Source organism: Maniola jurtina, chromosome 16, assembly GCF_905333055.1.
Source record: "Maniola jurtina chromosome 16, ilManJurt1.1, whole genome shotgun sequence".
Taxonomy (NCBI): Eukaryota; Metazoa; Arthropoda; class Insecta; order Lepidoptera; family Nymphalidae; genus Maniola; species Maniola jurtina.
Genome location: NC_060044.1, coordinates 8,333,573 through 8,353,469, shown reverse-complemented (window position 1 = coordinate 8,353,469; position 19,897 = coordinate 8,333,573). Strand labels below are relative to the sequence as shown.

General features: G+C 35.4%; 2 protein-coding genes across 3 annotated transcripts in view; both read left to right on the top strand.

Moving 5' to 3' along the window:
* The first annotated feature begins 502 nt into the window (after positions 1 to 502).
* Positions 503 to 8,529, top strand: LOC123872971. Of its 2 annotated transcripts, none has more exons than XM_045917598.1 (5): positions 503 to 751; positions 1,305 to 1,479; positions 2,313 to 2,450; positions 7,132 to 7,289; positions 7,912 to 8,529. In XM_045917598.1, the coding sequence occupies exons 2-5, from the start codon at positions 1,315 to 1,317 to the stop codon at positions 8,006 to 8,008; spliced, it is 558 nt and encodes a 185-aa protein (XP_045773554.1). In that variant the 5' UTR covers positions 503 to 751; positions 1,305 to 1,314; the 3' UTR covers positions 8,009 to 8,529. The 2 variants fall into 2 exon arrangements, with proteins under 2 accessions (XP_045773554.1, XP_045773555.1); XM_045917599.1 differs by having other exon boundaries at positions 1,282 to 1,479.
* Positions 8,530 to 9,148: 619 nt separating this feature from the next.
* Positions 9,149 to 19,897, top strand: part of LOC123872962 — a 31,142-nt gene continuing 20,393 nt past the window's right edge. Inside the window, exons 1-4 of the mRNA XM_045917586.1 lie at positions 9,149 to 9,291; positions 17,129 to 17,162; positions 17,348 to 17,500; positions 17,943 to 17,990. Of these exons, the coding sequence (XP_045773542.1) occupies positions 9,275 to 9,291; positions 17,129 to 17,162; positions 17,348 to 17,500; positions 17,943 to 17,990 (252 nt within the window). The 5' untranslated portion in view covers positions 9,149 to 9,274. The remainder of the gene's footprint in view (positions 9,292 to 17,128; positions 17,163 to 17,347; positions 17,501 to 17,942; positions 17,991 to 19,897) is intronic.

Here is a 19,897-nt window from a genome sequence, read left to right as displayed (position 1 = left end):
GTACTATAACAATAACTATGTAACTATATGTATTATAACTATAACATTATGCAATAGTTATTGCATTTGATTTATTGGCTGTTGTAGAAAAAGTACAGGTATTTAGGTAGGTACTAACTGTGACCGATCCTCATTTCACTGTAACAAAGAATGCAATTACAAGCATTCCTCGGCGATTTGTTTCGGATATTTATTATTTACCTACTGCAAAGGCTGCAGTTGCTTCAATTTCTAGGGGATATTTGTAATAAATTAATAATATAATAATTGTTTTCACAGGGCTATAAAAATAACTAAATACATGGAAAATTTACCCAGTATTTTCTTCAAAGCTTGAAGTTCATTTTAACATGAATACGGCACGTTTTTTTTTTGCGTATTGTACTCAAGTAGCTATACGTCCTACCTACTTACATAAAAATTCCCATCAGCTCTTCTATTTATTTGTTTTACAAAAAAAAAAGAGAATTTACTGGCATAAAGCCCCCAAAAATTGTCAAAATTGAAGACAAAATTTAATTATTAGACAATAACAACAATAGTGTTCATCTCGAGAATGTTTGTTTGTGTTGTGTTGTGGAGAATGTCCGCGAATGTTTCATATTTAAAATAATTTCAAATTACTTCGTCACTGCAGCTGTAATTTACAGAATATTTTGATGTTGTAACTAAATTGATATCCGAATTTAACATTTTCAGGGGGAATTGCTAAAGAAAGGTTAACCTCACAAGTTTTTTTAAGCTGTTCCAAGTAAGTGGATATTTTTGTTAACTTACCTGAATTTACCAAATCGGCTTGAAAACAGTAAGTTAACAAAACCTTACAAGTGCGCACTTGTAAGGTGTTGTACCTTAGGCTCTACTTTTTACTCATTTACATTATACAAACTGGTCTAAGGGAACTAGGTATACAACAATGATTAGAATCTACCTAATAAAAATTCAGTCCATCTATCGATATATACAAAGTAGATAGTACTAACTATATTATAGAACACACCGTCCTGAAATACTTTACCTACCGCTACTACCCAAAGACCAAACCCATCGGGCGTTGTCATACGACGCGGGCCCAATCTTACGAAAAATGTATTTCTAAGATTCCAATACCTGATAGAAGGTAGAAAAACAGATTTCAAAGCCTCCCAAATACGCGATAACGGCTTCTCTAAAGGGTTTAGGGGGTGGAAATCACTCGTGAACCCGATTTCTGATCTCTACCAGAGGAAATCGGGGGACTAAATGATTGCGCTCCGAAAATTCCATTCTAATTGACACCAGTAGGTAAATACACCTGTGTTCAGTGTTACCGCCATGGAGTCTGAGATGCATCGCACGCTGGCTCGGCACCAGCAGGAAGAAGACAGCTGGCGACGCCGCTGCGGGTGTATTCGAACCAGTGAGAAACTGAAGAAGGTTCTCGAATGCTTCCCACCTCCACCACCGCCTACACCAGAGTATCCCAATGGAACCAACGCTGTAAATATTACTATTCAATCATTTATATACTTTAGTTTCCTTAGCTGACTTACGAGATAAAAAAATCGCATAAGCCTTCTTGGAGAACGCGTCTATTACAATTGCCCGGCGCTTTAGACCTACGGAGGTAGGTTTATCAATCATATATATCATGATTTCATTGTCAGTTCGTGGTAACAAGGTCGTATGGGCCGCGTATTATAATGCGTCTCTTACTTATTTCAGCCAGAAGCTATAGGTACTTGTTTAACTTTTAAGTCGGTTAAGGAAAAATAAATTAGGTATACCTGGTAGTTTAAAACATCTATTTAGAAACAGGAAGAAGACCACCATACCAATTGGAATCCCTGGAACTACTGAACTGATTTTGAAAATTATTTCAGTAGCAGAAAGCTAAGCTACGTTATTCCTGAGTGTGATATTTTTTTAATTAGAGATCCCTACGAAATTTATAATAAGCCTTACCCTTAAATACCCTTGAGAAGCCAGAGTGGGTCACTAGTCTTAAAAAAATAGGATTATCTAGTGCAGAAAAGAATCTTTAGAATAGACAAAAAGTCCTGCATTTCCTTCATCGCTTGTCGGCTAGATACCTAGGCATACGCCTTTTTTGATGGAGAACTAGTCGCAACCTCCAGGTAAGTTAAAAAAAATATACAAACTTAATAGAAGCAAAATTAAAATCGGACATATTATTTTTTATTTATTTATTTAATGAAAGACTTAATGAAAAGTGAACATTTTACACCAAACTTTGTAGACCATTATATATTATTATTTATTATATATAAATTAATTATTATTAGATATTAACTAAGTATATCGATTTATAGCTTGCGAAAACTTGCATATCTGCATTCTGCACAAATGTCCATCCTTGCACGAACCTTCAGCTTCCAACGCCTAACAAAGTTGTGCAACTTCTCAAAGAACCCTTGGAAGAGTCTGAACCAGAAAAACCTATGAAAAAAGTAAGCAACCAAGAACCACATTCTTTTGATAAACTCATACTTTTTCATACATAAGGACCTACTTACCTAGCATTTTTCGGAAAAGTGTGAACTTAGTTACCTTTGATTTCTACTAGTATAAATAAAACTAATGTAATAGGTATGTTATCATTAAAATCATTATCATCATCAACCCATCGCTGGTTTCATATTTGTTTGGCCATAGTCTACCACGCTGGCCAAGTGCGGATTGACACACTTCATAGTCATTAGTCACACACCTTTGAGAACACATTATGGAGAAATCTAAGGCATGTAGGTCTCCTTTACCTTTAGAGCAAGTGATACCTGCGAAATAACGGACTGAAACGCTTAATTGCTTATGCACATAACTCCGAATAGTAAAAGGCGCGTGCCTGGAACCCGGGACCTTCCGGCTATAAGGCCGACATGTTTACCACTAAGCTATCAAATTAAAATATCTGATCCTAAATTACGTAGGCTTGATTCAGGAATGTACCTCATCGTGAAAAGAGATAGAATCGGATTTGTAAGCGTCGTGACGTGGACCAAGCGCCCTAGCTACGGTTCTTAGAGGACGTTAAACTAACATTTTATTGTTGGACTGATGTTTTATCTATAAGTACCATGAAGTACGCGGGATCACCACGCCCATACAATCATAGTAGATAACCACTGGAAAGCACAACTTTTTAAATTCCTTTCCTACTAGATAAATCTTGGTCCCATCTTTAAGCCATGAAATTTTTAATTGGACGCTTCTAATCTAATCTCAACATTCAAAACAGTCGCCAAATGATTTTTTTAACCCCCGACCCAAAAAGAGGGGTGTTATAAGTTTGACGTGTGTATCTGTGTATCTGTGTATCTGTGTATCTGTGTATCTGTGTATCTGTGTATCTGTGTATCTGTGTATCTGTGTATCTGTGTATCTGTGTATCTGTCTGTGGCCTCGTAGCGCCTAAACGAATGGACCGATTTTAATTTAGTTTTTTTTGTTTGAAAGGTGGCTTGATCGAGAGTGTTCTTAGCTATAATCCAAAAAAATTGGTTCAGCCGTTTGGAAGTTATCAGCTCTTTTCTGGTTTTCTTATTACTTTTATCCCAGGACCACCAGAGGTTACGTATTTTCTGACACAGGAAATATGTACGATTGAGTAGTGTTAGTAAGTACTAAGAAAGCATGCCTAGCCTACGTGCTAGCTTGCTTAGACGGCCAAATTTCAGGTATCTGATAATCAAGGTACATAAAACCATTACTTACCTCACGTAAATTCTCCAAACTGATTTTTACGTATATTTTAGGCAATATCCTTAAAAATATGTCGCCAATACTCCCAGACACTTCCCGTGTCGGCCGTATTGCTTTGCAGACGCTTTAAAGCTCCCAAAATAAGAAATTACTTAACTGCACGTAAATTCTGATGCTCCATATTTATATGTATATGTCCACCAGACAACTATTTTAAAACCTTTTACAAGAAGACAGACCGATCCAGAGGGCCAATCATCCCCTAAATTCAATTTTAATGCCTCTGTGGGTTTGTGCGCGAGGGCATCATTATCTACGCGCATGAGACTGAGTAAGATATGTATTAGGATATATTGACTTCTCTGTCACTCTCTTATAGTTTACTTATGTCAATTAATTATTAATATTAAAAAAAAACAGCTAAAAATTAAAAAAATTGGAGAATTCACGTGAGGTAAGTAATGTTTTTATGTACCTTGATTACCTGATACCTGAAAATTGGCCGTCTAAGCAAGCTAGCAGGTCTGTAGGCATGCGTTCTTAGTACATACTAGCACTACTCAATCGTCCACATTTCGTTCGTCAGAAAATACGTGACGCCTGGTGGCCCTGGGATCTTTCACTATTGTAACAGAGGTTCATAATATTATGTCAATTGGCAAATGTCAAGCTGTCAAGACGGACGTTGCTTAGATACATAATTATTTATTTGAAAATAATGTTTTGGAAAACTCCGATACTTTGGATCGTAGGCGCGGAGTTTCTAATTTATTAAATATTATAATCACAGTTAAACGAGAAAACATCAATTCAATTATAATATCCAACAGTCAACCAAAGGCCACGAACAATCAACCCAAACCCAAACCATAGTCAAACTATTTTTAGGGTTCAGTAGGTATCTGTAGAAAAAAAAAAGATGTAGCCTCGACTGTTTTAGTCGCGTAGGTGTGCATGGCACCATTAAATATCGTAGGAGGCGATGACCCTCCGCGCGGCTGAGGTTCCCGCATCGTAGTCGCTTTGTCGCGCAGGTTTGGATGATGCATTAGGCGCACCTTCTTTATATTTTATCTGCTTGAACTCAGCTTATTTAGTTTGACAAAATACGTTAAAAATTCATCATCATCAGGATCAACCCATCGCCGGCTTACTACTGAGCACAAGTCTCCTCTCAGAATGAGAAGCTACCACACTGGCCAAGCACGTATTGGCACACCTCACGCACCTTTGAGGGAGCATTATGGCCAACTCTTAAGCATGCAGGTTTCCTGACGGTGTTTTCCTTCACCACTTCGTTGTCTGTCTGTGTGTCATCTTTCAAGAGAATCAAAACTTATAAATTGGGTACTTCCCGTTTACGTAGAATCATGAAAGGCAGGTAGCAATATCTTATAGGCCAAGCACTCTACTCCTGTGGCCCAAGTAAACAGAAAAATCCGACAACTGAATTGTCATTACATAAAAAAAAACTTGTACGGAACTCTTCATGTGTGAGGCAGACTCGCACTTGACCGGTTTTTGAAAGTTATGTCAAATAAAAATTTGACATGCAATAACAAACAAAATGAAATACAAGCCACTTTATTCCTTATTTCATCGGGTGAAAGTCGATTTCAATTTAATCGTAGGTATATCTTGAAAAGCGAACTATTATACGACTACGTAAAATGGGTACATTACATTTTTAAAGCAACGACATGTTAGAAACAGATATTTCGTTTTGGTCATGTTAAACTATGTGAGTCATTCAGATAATTCTTGATTTAGTGATGTTCGGTCAAAAATATTTCATGGAACGTATAATTAACATAACACTGATGTTACTTTTGAAGAGATATTAGCTGCCTTATTGGATTTATATTATTATAGAAATTGGGTTTTAGAATGGCACAAATAAACGGTAATTTATGAATAAAAGTTTAAAAAGCGTGAAATAAAAATTAAATTAAAAATTTAAAAAACCCCCGACACATAAACCTCTAAAAAGTAAAAAAATAATAGGTAAGTATGTATGGGCCCTTTAAGAATAGTATAAATAGTAAAGTTTTTATCCAAGCGTTCGTTGCGTCGGGGGACCGCTAAAGTTAACAAAAACTATTCTTCCTACAACAGATGACTTTCATAGTTTATGATAGGTAGCGGTCCCCTGGCGCAACGAGCGCTTGGATAAAAACTTTACTATTTATACTATTCTTAAAGGGCCCATACATACTTACCTATTATTTTTTTACTTTTTAGAGGTTTATGTGTCGGGGGTTTTTTAAATTTTTAATTTAATTTTTATTATTCATAGTTTCCATAGTAAATATTATAGTCTATACAACTAAGTGTATAATTTTTGGTCGGAATTCAGATCTAGGGCGGGCGGGCGTGTCTAAATTTTTCAAAAAAAAGCTGATCTAAAATGATGTGCGACATCTTTTGAACCTCACGTATGAATTTAGAAGCATTAAGTACTTTATTATGATTATACGAATATGATTGTGCATCCGTATGGCTAATCCATACGTTTTAAAAGCCTAATAAGTACATATTGATCAACGAATTCGGCCAATGCATTCGGTGAAAGCGAACAGTGTTATTTGGCGGAATTTGCCACAGGCATTGATTGGCTTACCGACTTGTGTGCGTTTTCATTTTTCCTATAAACATTTAAAGATTTCGGCACATTTCCGAACTGTTACAGGGGACTGTGACCTTGCAGGGGAAAGTAAAATATTTTTAAATTCAAAAGAATGTCGGACTATACCGAATTAAAGCCAAAGTCACACTTACACTGTTATTTTTTTCGTAGAAAACTATTATATTTATTATGCTTACCTTGTTTAATGAACCCACAGAAGGCCACACTAACGACCTACAATGTTTGTTTTCAGTTTAAACGTAACGATGTCTATCTCTCTAGGTGAAGACCACTGGCCAACTTATTTCCGCACAGTTTATTTTAAATTTTATTAACAAGCAGTATCTTAATTGAAATCAGATATTAATTTACCATTTTATTAGGAGTTTGTGTACATAAGCACTTATCATCTTGTGTATCCTTCCGTTTCGCGTGTATGTTGATGCTTGAAGTTATCCAATTTATGTATGTAAGCACCTAATAAGTAACGTGAATTATGGTTTAGGTTTTTAATTTATACTATACTTTTTTACATTTTATATTTTTAGAGCCTATTTTAATAATGTAAGATATAAGAAAAACCCGGTCAAGTGCGAGTCAGGCTCATCCGTCACAGGTTCCATTTATTCGTATAATAAATGCTAAAGTCAAATGCCGTGTTTCTGTTGTCTTTACAAGGCTCGCTGCACTGATCTCGATGAGCACAAAGAGAGCTTATATCCTGGAAATGGCAGACACAGGACTTTTTTATATCAGGATCAGAACAGGAACTTCTTAATTTTTTAAATATTTTTTCTTCGTAGGTGAGTGCTAGAACATGGCACGTGATAAGCGAGCTGGTGCAGCTGATCCAGATCTCGGTGACGGCCACCGCGCTCGCGCTGTACTACCTTATCTACTGCTACATGCAACTTGTGTACTACACGTTACGAAGCGCACTATACTTCCACAACGCTGATGGGTAACTGATAATCTCGATGTTTTTTTTTTATTTACAGACAAGCGCTTGGATGTAATCAAACATGCTAGCTCTTGCTAGCATGGGCTGCATCATCTCTTGATGATGTAGCGCGCTTGCCTCTAGGCAATAATAATAAATAGGCATCTTCGAAGATGCCTATGTACTCTTGACTTAAAAGTGCCCATATTAAAGTGTAACTTTGATCTGATGCTGTTGTCTTTACTTGTCTCTTCGATAACCCTACAGCAGATGTGCTTGGAGTTTAGATAGAACATTCTATCCTGACTAGGGTCTGATGGAGCAGGAAGTTTTTCACACGAACTTATTCCTTTTGATTCCGCGTCCTATAAGTTCGGATATACGACAAATTGTATGTCGATGTGAGTTGTCTATAACGTTAAAAGAAAAAAGCCCAAGCTTTCTCTCTTCAACGATTAAAATGCTCAAATTCTTCCGCTACAAGCATCTAGCTAAATGGAAGCCAAAACTGCTAAAAATTCGCTGTTAGGTGGGCAGAAGCCAAAGGGCGCCCAGCCAAAAAGATACGATAGTTGCCTCTTCATAAAGAATAATTTTCATTAGTATGACATCATTATTTTCATAAATATTTTCTCTTTTGCAGAGCCATGAAAGTCACAATCACCGTAGTAACAATAACATCTTTTGTGATTGCCTTCAACATCTTACTGAAAATTGAAAAGCTGATTGGTGTTCAATGAAATAATACGGTTAAATGTATTAAAAAAATATAATATATACTATGTATATTGGGTATAATTCTGCTATGCATAATCTCAAGCTAAACTAAAATTACAAGTCTAAATATATTTTTATTCTTTTCACAATGCCTCCTGCTGAAAAGGATTAGCACTAGATACCTACCAATTAAGCTTAGCTTAGAGATAAAATTGTACATCAGAATTAGTCACAATAGTTGCATATCAGAGATAATTATTATTAAAATACTTAGTGTGTGTCGTGTGTATAATAGTATGAGACCTAGTGACGTCACTATACAGTGCGCAAAACCTGAAAACGGTTTAAAACTACAAAATTTATTGCTCGCTGTAAAACATTGGGTCACAGGAAAAAGTGCCAGTGAGAAATCGCATACTTTACAGGTCTCGTTATTGTGCACGACATCAACAATCGAAATAATCGATTGAATATCTAATGTTTTTTTTAAATTGTTTAAAAAATTACTACCAGTAAATGTTAATAAACTATTTTAATCAACTTAGAGCTGTGTTTTGTTTGATTTTTGCAATTTATTGCGTTCCTGTCCTATCGTCAAAGGTTCAAATGTACCTCTATAAAGTGAAGTATTTCTAGATACCTATGTGGATATAATGCAGCATCTCTATCGAATTCGTTTGAATTTATTTGATCTCATAGTTGATAAGCATTTGTGCAACGGGGTGTATAAGTCCTCAAAATAAAAAAAAATGTAACTATGTACTTAGTTAAATATACCTTGTAACATTTATTTTCATCAATTTAATAGGCGTTCAGTTCATGTAAGGTTTTACTATATTATCTATATCTCTATATCTAAACTATAAGTCATGAAAAAAGTAATAAAAGGTTCTCCACAGATCTCTTACAACGCAACCTTGTGAAAAAGCGGCCTTTAAACACTTTCTTTTGAGGTCATGACTAATTACCAAAATATTTAACTAGAAAACTAGTATACCACCATCTTCACCTAGGCCATTAAGGCATCACCAACCGAAGAAATATGCGATGCAGTATTTCACAGATGAAGAGATTCAGAGGCTGCAATAGCACTTTACCGCCAACCGCCGTGAAAGACGCATGTACGTTTTAAACTAACCGGCGTTAACTTTAACCGCGAGTTCACGCGGACGGTTAAGTGCTTCATAAACGAGTATTTTATTCATGGTATCTTACCTCGGTTTGTGTGGTGTATGATTAAATGAGAAAAGGCGGAAAGTGTCGACCGCAAAGTGAGTCGTTTGTGCAAAATGGTACTAAATGTGAGGTAAGTGAAAAAGACGTTATTTACGAAAAAAGTTATTTACTGACTTTATGGTATAAAAATGTATACATAACTGCTATGAAACATATTAAAGCATTTATTCAAATAGGGTAGGAGATTGTCAATTTTGGAATTTTTGTAAGATAATAATTAAAGATGTGCGTTAAAACTAAAGCTTCAAAGGTTCCAAACGCACCCTGGTCTGAGAAGAAGCCCTCAACAAACCGCTTCATACCCTTATTTATAGTCGTATTCCTCATTGCTGAGTGTCGTGACTCCTTTCCACTAATCATATTATGGTAGGAGTTCTCTATGGGACAATAATGCGGTAGGTTCCCAGATCTTTCCGCATACAACTCACTAAGGCAACGAGATTTTGACTCTTTAAGTTTTACAGTTGTTATCAGACGTACTTAGTGATAATAACCGGGATGCTCTTCAAGGCACGGAGGAAACAAAAGGCCAAATTCGGACCTCCAAAGCCGGTCACCTTTCCAGTTACTGAATCGGGTCAACGTCGCTTAACGATTGCATTCGTTTGATAGATCTATCGTCACAACTAGACCACGCGTCCCTCAACTGTATTAAAAAAAAACTGTAAAATATCTAAAAAACTGTATAATTTAAATATATAAAGGAAACTTCAACCCCTAAGGGGGTAAAATGTAGGGTTAGAACTGGTGAAGTCCACGCGGACGAAGTCACAGGCATAAACTAGTCCTTCATAAAGGATTTAAATAAATATATAAATTGATATCCATTTCTGCAATGTACTTATAATTTATCAAAAACAAGCTGTCTGTGAAACGGGTTTATTTTAATTTTCTTTAGAGTTCAAGTACTGAACTTTCAGGGCTGAAAATTGCTTTTGTCTGGATATTAGTGATCGTAGCATAAAAAAAAGTTTTGAGGCACTAAAGGCACTACCTATAGTACGCGACAGGTCAAGATGACAATCGGAGCACCTCCCCCGCCTCATATCCCGATTGGCATCTCGACCTATTGTGTACTATACTTATAATATTTAAAAAAAATATGTCTGCCTTCAACTAGAGTGACGACATATTAATGAACTCTAGTGACCGTAAAAAAGTAATCGGATTTTGGAAACTTTTAAAGTCTCGTTTTCAAAATTTTTACGATTTTTTGAAAAATAATGGTCTTGGTTTTTTACTTCAAGCTGGTGTTACAAAATATTGCGAAGAATTCGAAGCTCGAATTTTGCACCAGAAAAACTATCGGACCACAGTAAAGAATGCAAAGGTTCCATTACGGAAGTAGGTGTTAAAAGTTCAATGCATAGAAATAGATAGTTAAATATTGGCAAATCTTCGGTTCGGTGTCAGACGGATTAACAGGCATAAAGCTGCCGCGAAAAATTATGTTTGTACTAGTTTTGTGACCCCGCTACGCTTGAATGGAATAAATGCCGTCGATGATTTGCGTCCAATAATTCCGACCAAATGTAAAAATTTAAATGGCAAATAAAAATAATCATTTCAGGTGTCAGATTGCTCTTATGGTGTCAGCTCTGAACAGTTTTTTTAATTAATATAAATATTTATCATTTACACTGCGTTTACTTCAGTAAGTAGAGTATTTTTCGACTGGCTCACTTTTTCAACTTTCTCGAACTTTGTCTCCGAGTATATTTGTTGATTAAGAACTCGATTATTATCAGACATTAATTTATTTGTCGCAAAAAAATTAAAACGCTGCCAGTTTATTTTATTCTAGTGGCCGTTATTACTTGCCGTTTAATTCGTTAGTCGCCGGCAAAAGTGAACCGTTTCTTTTCTCGAGCTTTTTCTAGTATCTACTTAGTGAAAATTGATTATGTTAAATGTCTTTTTTGTCGTTACTAATTTGGTAGACAAGTAGGTTACCTTAATATTGAAGTAAAGCTACTCTGTGCACGTTTAGGACTTCGTCTAATTGTGTTCCGTCATGGACCTATTATACTATGACGTCAAAAAATCCATATGACAAAAAATACAACCTTTTCTTGATCTATCAAACGAAAGAAGTATTATAGCTTAGATTTTAAAATATAATCCGTACAAAATGAGAACTCATTGGCCATTTAACAGGGCTCTCTTCGTCACTTACTCCATGCAAACGTAGTCTCAATTTCATTTGAATATTTAGCAACCAAAGTCCATGAAATTTTGCGGACATATTCTAGAAACTAATATCTGTGCCTGTGTTGTTTTAGATTTTTCTTAAAATATGTTTTAAAATTACAGGGCCTCAAAGATTTGTATGTGAATTTTTAAGACCGCGTAACTTTGAAACCGAATATTTTAACTGAAATCTGTAAACCACAGGCATAGATATTATTAGTTCTCGAACGTTTCTACAAAATTCCATTGAGTATGATTGGTTAGTATTCCAATGAGAGACGAACTACGTTTGTATGGAGCGAGTGACGGAGACACCCCTCTTAAACTCTATGTGTCGATACTGTCATGTCGATAGTACGGGTCACCTTTAAAATAAGGACTAAAATCGTACTTTTCACATGACACTTGTTAAAATAGCGAGTGAGATCTCAATTTGTACGCATTATACTATATATAAAATATTATTTAGTCGTTTGTCCATGGTCGTTTTTTAAGAGCAGTACCTGGTCGCGTTTTGAAGCTAGTTTGTTCATTACTGGCACTGAGAGCTGATAACAGCATCCACAATCCTTTGTTGAATTGGAATATCAGCATTAATTCAGTACCTACTTCTAATCGGCTGTTCCGTATCTGTCTAATATGCGAACAGCAACACAGAATAAAAAGTCGAGCAGAGTAATGGAACTTTGTAGGTACAAAAATATGAACTGCTAATAAACAATTAAATTTCAAATATTCGGTTTATTTCAGTTTTTCATATCCTTTATTACCCATGATTACAAAGTTGCTATTGTGGGAAGCTATGTCAAGCTTGAGATTTCCAATTAAAATTAGTCATAAAAGACATTAAAATTTAGTAGGTAGGTAAGCTTTATGATCAATCTATGTGATAGTAGTAATTAGTAAAAAACCGGCCAAGTGCGAGTCGGACTCGCGCACCGAGGGTTCCGAACTCGGGTATCTTTTTTGACATTTTGCACGATAAATCAAAAACTATTATGCATAAAAATAAATAAAAATCTGTCTTAGAATGTAAAGAGCCCTTTCATGTGATATCCCACTTGGTATAGTTATCTTACTTTGAAAATTTAAACACAATTTAATTTTTTTTTTAATGATTTAACCACAAATTCACGGTTTTCGGATTTATTCCTTAACTTGTGCTATAAGACCTACCTACCAGCCAAATTTCATGATTCTAGGTCAACGGAAAGTACCCTTAGGTTTTCTTGACAGACCCAACGGACAGACGGACAGACAACAAAGTGATCCTATAAGGGTTCCGTTTTTCCTTTTGAGGTACGGAAACCTAAAAAACTTGAGTTTTAGCTTTCATTGGCTTCCTTAAATGCTTACCTTCTTAAAGATACTTTATATGACTATTTCTTATCTCTTTAAAGATTTGTTTAAAAAGGTATACCTAATAATAACTGACAATTCTATAAAATATTAATAAAATATAGTAAATAAAATATTAAATAAATTAAAAGTAAAAAAAATATACTTAATAATTTTAGGAAGTCCCTATATCCTACTAAGTAAGTCTGCTCTATAATCTAAAGTAAACAATGTGCAAGGTTTAAAGTGCTTATTGTGACCCGAGGCGTGCGCTAACGGTGCGTTCCGCCACTGCTCATAAACTTTATGCTGATCAAGCAAAACTATATCTTTATAAAACCATTAATATGGGTATATACTTTTAATAAATATGGGTACCTTCAAGTCAAGTGTGAATAGGTTATTTCAAGGCAAGCGTGCTCCATCTAAAAACTGCATCATCATTTGCTAGCAGGTTTGATTGCAGCCTAGCGCTAGTCTGTAAATAAAAAATAAAATAAAAAACCACTATCTGATGTCATTTACACAAATTATAAGTGTTGAAATAATACAGTAAGTTATTAAATATAAAATTTAAAGTAAAGTAAAAATTAAGTAATTAAGTATTAAAGTGCTTGATATTTGTTTTGCGTGACTGTTTGTAATTTCTGATTAGGTACAGGCTGTGGATGCAGATAAGTCTGGTAGATCTTATGATTTCTTACTAATATTTGGTATGTGACTTCAATAAGCATAGTGGGTTAGTATCTAGGCATATTAATATTTGTATTACCTATCACACCATGTAATTTAATTGAAGTAAGTGCAAGTCTGTTTAGTTAAAAAAAATGATATTGTACCTACACTAGGTATACCTATTTTTATTTATTTTATTTATAGAAGGAAAATCTACTGCGAAGTAATAATAATAAGAGTCTTAAATGCTAATTACATAGATAAATATGGCTAATTACAGATTTTCTCGAAAATAATAATAGTAATAATAGGTAGGTAATAATAGTATAAAAATATAGGTTAAAAATAATAAACGTAATATATCTACACTCATTTAATTTAGATATCATGCTAGGACGTAGAATAAATAAATAATTATGCTTACACTTATTATACCTTGATTATCTTTTACTTTTTATCTCTTCACTGTTGAGTAAGTATGGACCTAACCTACATAAAATTTTCATGAAGATAATATTGCATAAGTGTAATTACAGCAATTAATATTACCGACCTCGATACATCAGCTGAGGAGCTGTGCTCAGGAAGACCCGAGGCCGAGAAGTAGGAAGCTGGCCGAGGTCGACACGCTTCCGAACCGTTTCCACTATTACACACTATCTGATAATACGAGTATATTAAAATGTTACAAAACTAATTAATCATCTATGTGGTTATCATCTTTGTATGTATATTTTCCCTAATCTAAAGGTTGCCTGGTTAAGATCGCTATTAAGTGATAAGGCCGCCTTTTAAGTATCTGCTTCTGATTGTTGTCTGTTCTTCTTTTCTTTTCCTTGAATTCCTTGTGGCGCAAAAATTAAGAGAATAGAATAGAATAGATTTTTATTCAAGTAGACATTTACGAGTGCTTTTGAATCGTCAAAATAATTTACCTTAAGATTAGAGAATTGGATACATGTAAGTAGCCATGAACCAAACTTCCAGTTAGCTGGAAAACGGTTCTCATAGGAATTAGGATCAATTCCAGATTTTAACAAGGAGGGAGGCCGTTTTTAGCGAAAGTTAATAATACTTAAGTATTAAATTAACAAAAAGACAGATAGATAAAGTGAAAATAAAAATTTACGTGTTATCTCGTGAAAATGAATGCAAAAAAAAGGTTTAACATAACGGTGATAGCTTTGTAAAACGTTTGTCGACTATGGCGCAGCGCGCTCGTTGATGTCTTTTGTTCTACGTGAAAATTACTTATGTCTACGACGATTAATTTATCAGTCTGAGACCAATCTGAAACAAAGTAGACTAACGGGTTTTATCAAAGTAGTGAATCTACTTCACTAAGTCTTCATATATAATTAAATTTTGATAGAATATATTATTGTATTCTTATGTCTCTAAAGCTGTTCAGCGGTAGAGCGCATGCCTCAATGCTAAAAATCTCATGCTGTGATTTTAATATAATTTTAATAAAAACCAAATATCAGGCTGTATAGATATACCATAGTTAAGCCATATGTGGACATTACAGAAGCTGAATAATGTCCATATAATGCCTATCTAAGAAAACCGAATGAAAGAATAATAATGATAAGACTCCGCGAAAAGAACACAGGTCAACTTTTCTCTACAAATGATTGTTGGATAAAAATGTCGGTTTCAGACCAAAATCGGCAATTTATGTTAGCTCTTACTACTGATCTCTACGACTACAATAAGTGAGTACGTAATTGGACTTACGATTGCCGACTTGTTTTTGAAGCAAATTGATTTTCGCCGTTTTATAGCAGCAGTGAGCGGTGAGCCTCTTGTGAGAATACTCGGAACTAAATGTACATCATACTAGAATGAACATCTTTCTTCACTACGAAAAAAAGATGAGACATTCTGACAGCATAGCATCAACACGAAGGACACGAAAACCATCTGACACAAAGTGTCATTTGTAGGTAACTCCCGGTACGCTTGGTAGGGCGCTTCGAATCGGCAGGAAAAATAACTGCTCTGAAAAATAAGGCACACCTCGTCCAGCGGTCTTGTACTTGTTTATTTAAGTGACTCTTACTCAGTAAAGGCAATGAACAATGTACCTACCAAGACTAAAATAAATTCGCCGAAAAATTTTACCGTTCAATATTGAAAACGAATACTATAAAAGCTACGCCGTTTGTCAGCAATGCAATAAACAAATGACCGTCGATTCAAATTGAAAATTACGCCATGGTCCACCGTCCAGCGGTAACGGGCCGAATCCTGACCGTGATCACGCGCGCCGATTATAACTGAGCTTCCAACATTCCAATATGATTAATTGTGATTGCAAGCACGAATTGTTCTTTTACTTGGTTTTCCTACCCACAGGACAGTGGCAGAGCAGCAGTTTCTTAGGGAAAAATAAGGTATCTAACTTAATACCTTGGAAGAGCTTAGACGTCTTTTAAGTCGGTTAAGTCGTCAGCCTCCTATCCGGAGGGTCCAGGTTCGATCCCGGGCATCTCTATCTTATCGGAGTTATATACTTTCGAAGCAATTAAATATAACTTACATTTTATCACACTATATCAAAAACTTTAACGGTGAAGGAAAACATCACGAAGAAACTTTTAGATCACCAAGGAGAACTTTCAGGGATGCAGGTTTTCTCATGATGTTTTCCTTCATCGTTAAAGCAAGTTATATTTTTAATTGCTTAAAATGCACATAACTTCGAAAAGTTAGAAGCGCATTGCGTGCCCGGGTCGAACCCCGGCACTCCCCAAATAGGAAACCGACGTTTTAACTACTAAGCTATTACCGCTTCAAAGAAAGATAAAGCGGTAATAGCTTAGTAGTTAATATTAGTAATAGTTAAAACTTAGTAATAATATAAATAAAGCACAACTGTATAACTGAAACAAGTACCTATAACTCAATTAGATAGCTACTATAGACTCTATTACTGTTTTAAATTGCCAATTTTATAACTCACTAAATAAAACGAAAACAAAGTAAGTACCTACGAATACCTAGCAGTATATTAGAGATAGATAACGAATTACATTGCGATCCATGCCTTGCGAAGCTATTTGAATTCAAATCTATTTTCTTTCAGAATATTAAAACCAATCCCGATTGAAAAGGTTTTTGCCATTGTCTCTGATTAGACGGGAGCAGATTCTTTGTGTGTTTTTGATTAGAGTAATGATGAAGTTCTAAATTGGATTATGGCCTTTGCAACGGCTACCGCTGGCAAAACAATTTCATAGATCACAGTGCAGGGTAATGACGCCGATATTGGCTCGTTCCGTTGGCCTGTCATTACCCTGCCGTGTCTTTTGACCCGACATTTACCTTTATTCAGATACCTCTATTATAGTCAAAACAACATCTGTACATATAAAAAGTCTTGTGCTGACTAATCTATCAATGCACAGACTAAGCCCTGGCTTTGGAAATTTGGACAATGGATTCCTTCTATGATGTAGGTGCTCACTAAGAAAGGGTTTTTAGAAATTCCACTAGGGGATGAAAGTTTGTATGAAAGTCTGTCATTTTTTTTCAAGTTATATCCATGACAAATAGTATTTGAGATCCAAATGAAGAATCCATTATGAAAACGATTTTTGGGCTCTATATCGATAATAATTCTTCCTTCGAAAATATTTAATGAAAATACTAAATACATTAAATATTTTCAAAATTTTAAAATACATGTTTTGTTCCAGATTTATCATCGTTTGCAGCCTGTTTATTTCCCATGTAAGTGAAATGAATTATTTTTTGTTACACTTGTGTTTAACTATGTGCCCTGCCCATTGCCACTTCACCTTCGTAAACCGTTTAGCTGTCAGTTACTCTGTTTCTCAACGGACATTTCTGAACTTACAAGTAGGTAGATATATACAGACATATAAATAATAACACTAGGGATATCTTTCTTATAGCGAGTGCAATCAGCGATATCCCACACAAGATTAGACAGTGCATCGGCCGAATCAATAGAACATTCCACGGAGTCGTTGGACTCAATAGGCGGCTCTGCAGAACTGCACGAAGGATCAGGAGATGACCCACCAGGTCCGACTGCTGTTAGTAAGGTAAGGAAGTTTTCTATCATCCAAATTAATGCTCCTATTACCTTCAGTAGATATTATAAGAGCATTTTATCAACAATCTTTATCAACATAAGTTTAACGTAGAAGTATTTAACCTATCCGCGCCGTGCCAACCCATAAATTGAATTTGGGTCTTCTCTCAAAATGAAAATGTTTAGACTACATACTACACTGGTCAAGCAGATTAGCAGATTTAACAAATCATTGAGAATATTACCTATAGAGAACTCTTAGATATGTAGGCCATTAATATCAGATGCTATATTGAAAAGTTAAACATGGATGCCCGGGATCGAACCCTGAATCCCCGAAAAGGAGGCCAAAGTCTAAGCCCTACCACTGCTTACCACCACATTATCACCGCTTCACACAATCCTGAATTAAGTACTATTTATTAATGTTTACTATTATAATTATTTTACAGAATGAAACAAGAGAAGCTTTAAAATCGGATGGCAGCGAACAAGACCCGGTAAGTTTTATTAAAAACAACCTTATCTGAAAACTTTGCCCGCAAAAACTGTAGGTGCTTACAAAAAATGTATTATGTTATTAGCATAAAGTTTCACAGCTACTTAATATACATATTATGTACAACACAACCTTGAACGAATGCAAGAGATAACACTCCCAGAACAATGAGCCATCCCGGCGAATAAAGACATGCCGCTTTTATTAGCGGCTTACCAAACGGCTGCTACGAATATCTAGCTCAATGTCAGTTGCTATCATTGTAAGGAAATACCGCACTTGCGGAGAAATATTATTATTCATCCATACTAATATTATAAATGCGAAAGTATGTCTGTCTGTCTGTCTGCTACCTTTTCACGGCCTAACAGTTTAACCGATCTGACGGGTACAGGATTAGCTTAGTTCCCACGGGATTCCTAAAAACCCATCCGATTAACCAATTTGTATGGAATTTGGTACCGAGGTAGCTTGCGTCCCTGTAATTGACATAGGCATTTTATCCCGGAAAATCAAACAGTTCCCACGGGATCTTTAAAAACCTAAATCCACGCGGACGAAGTCGCGGGCATCCTCTAGTTACAAATATTTTGAAATGTGAAATTGTAGGTCTGCTAGCTTTTTCCAGCCTACCCGTTGATAAGTTCACACGCGGTTCTTAAAAACCTCAATACAGTAGATGATGGCGCGGGCATCAGCTATTTTGTACAGATACATCTTTCATCCTGGGGACGGACAAAGGATAGTATTATCCCGGAAAATCAAAGAGTTCCTACAGAATTTTTAGAACACCTAAATCCACGCGGACGAAGTCGCGGTCATCATCTAGTACAAAATATTTTTAAAAGACGATGACTTGGGATGATTGTTCTTAGAAGTCGCTAATAAAATCCGTACTATGATGGCAACAACCAACATTTTTGCTTGATAAAAATATTTTGTATCTATCTATAACTTTTCTTTAGACTTTATTTTTACAAGTTGGTTAGATAGGGTTTATTTTTTATCAATGCGCTTAAATTAGGTTATATTAGTTAGCCAGTAGCCACACGGCCCTTCGAACCGGATCAGGATTGTAATAGACCTAATATTCTAACTCTCTTCAACACCAGCCTTGTCTTTTTTGTCCTAAAAAGTGTCCTCTCATAGATAGGACCTAACCTAATCTAAAAGCGATTGTTTTGAGTGGGTAGAAAAAAAATGTGGCAAAAAGTGCTGATTGTATGATGACAGTCACGAACGAAAACTCTCACTTTCAATGGAAGTCTTGCATTTGCGGTTTTTTATTATAAACGTAGCAGCGTAAAAGTGTCGCACGACAGCTAAGTAAATTATTGTTCTGTCCTGCTTAGCATCGCAAACAAACTATACAAAAAATACAGATCGAATTGAGAGCTTCTTCTTTTTTGAAATCGGTAAAAAATATGAGAGTTAGTGATGGATTAAGTATTGATTTTACAACTTTCCCTGATTGAGGCAGCTAACCTACCTTGACGCCTAAATATTACATGGAATGAAAATCAAAATACAATAATGTTACCCGAAAATAGTTTATTTGAAATCTACTATTTAATAAACTATGAAACTAGAAAATGAAAACTTAAAATTAGGTACACTAGGTATTTTCTTACGCATGCGATTGACGACGCCGCGTGCGCGTCTGAGTATTATTTTGCACGGACAAGGACTCAAACAAAACTAGCTAAGGTTTAACTTTTATTAAAATATATTTATTTATTTAAAAAGATACATAATTATTATTTGAATACGTGTTCCGGCTTATCTATTAACAAAAAAAAAATCGTAAAAAGACGATCCGCAAAATGCACAGGTATAGCGCAAGCGCCGCAAGGTCGACGCTGACACGCATTTTTGCGGCGCGCTTTATGCCGCTGACGTCATTTTCAT

Coding starts and splice junctions, on each gene's coding strand:
- LOC123872971 (XM_045917598.1), top strand. CDS start 1,315: ATGGAGTCTGAGATGCATCGCACGCTGGCTCGGCACCAGCAGGAAGAA. Junction 1,480..2,312: donor ATCCCAATGGAACCAACGCT/GTAAATATTACT, acceptor ATCGATTTATAG/CTTGCGAAAACTTGCATATC. Junction 2,451..7,131: donor CAGAAAAACCTATGAAAAAA/GTAAGCAACCAA, acceptor TTTTCTTCGTAG/GTGAGTGCTAGAACATGGCA.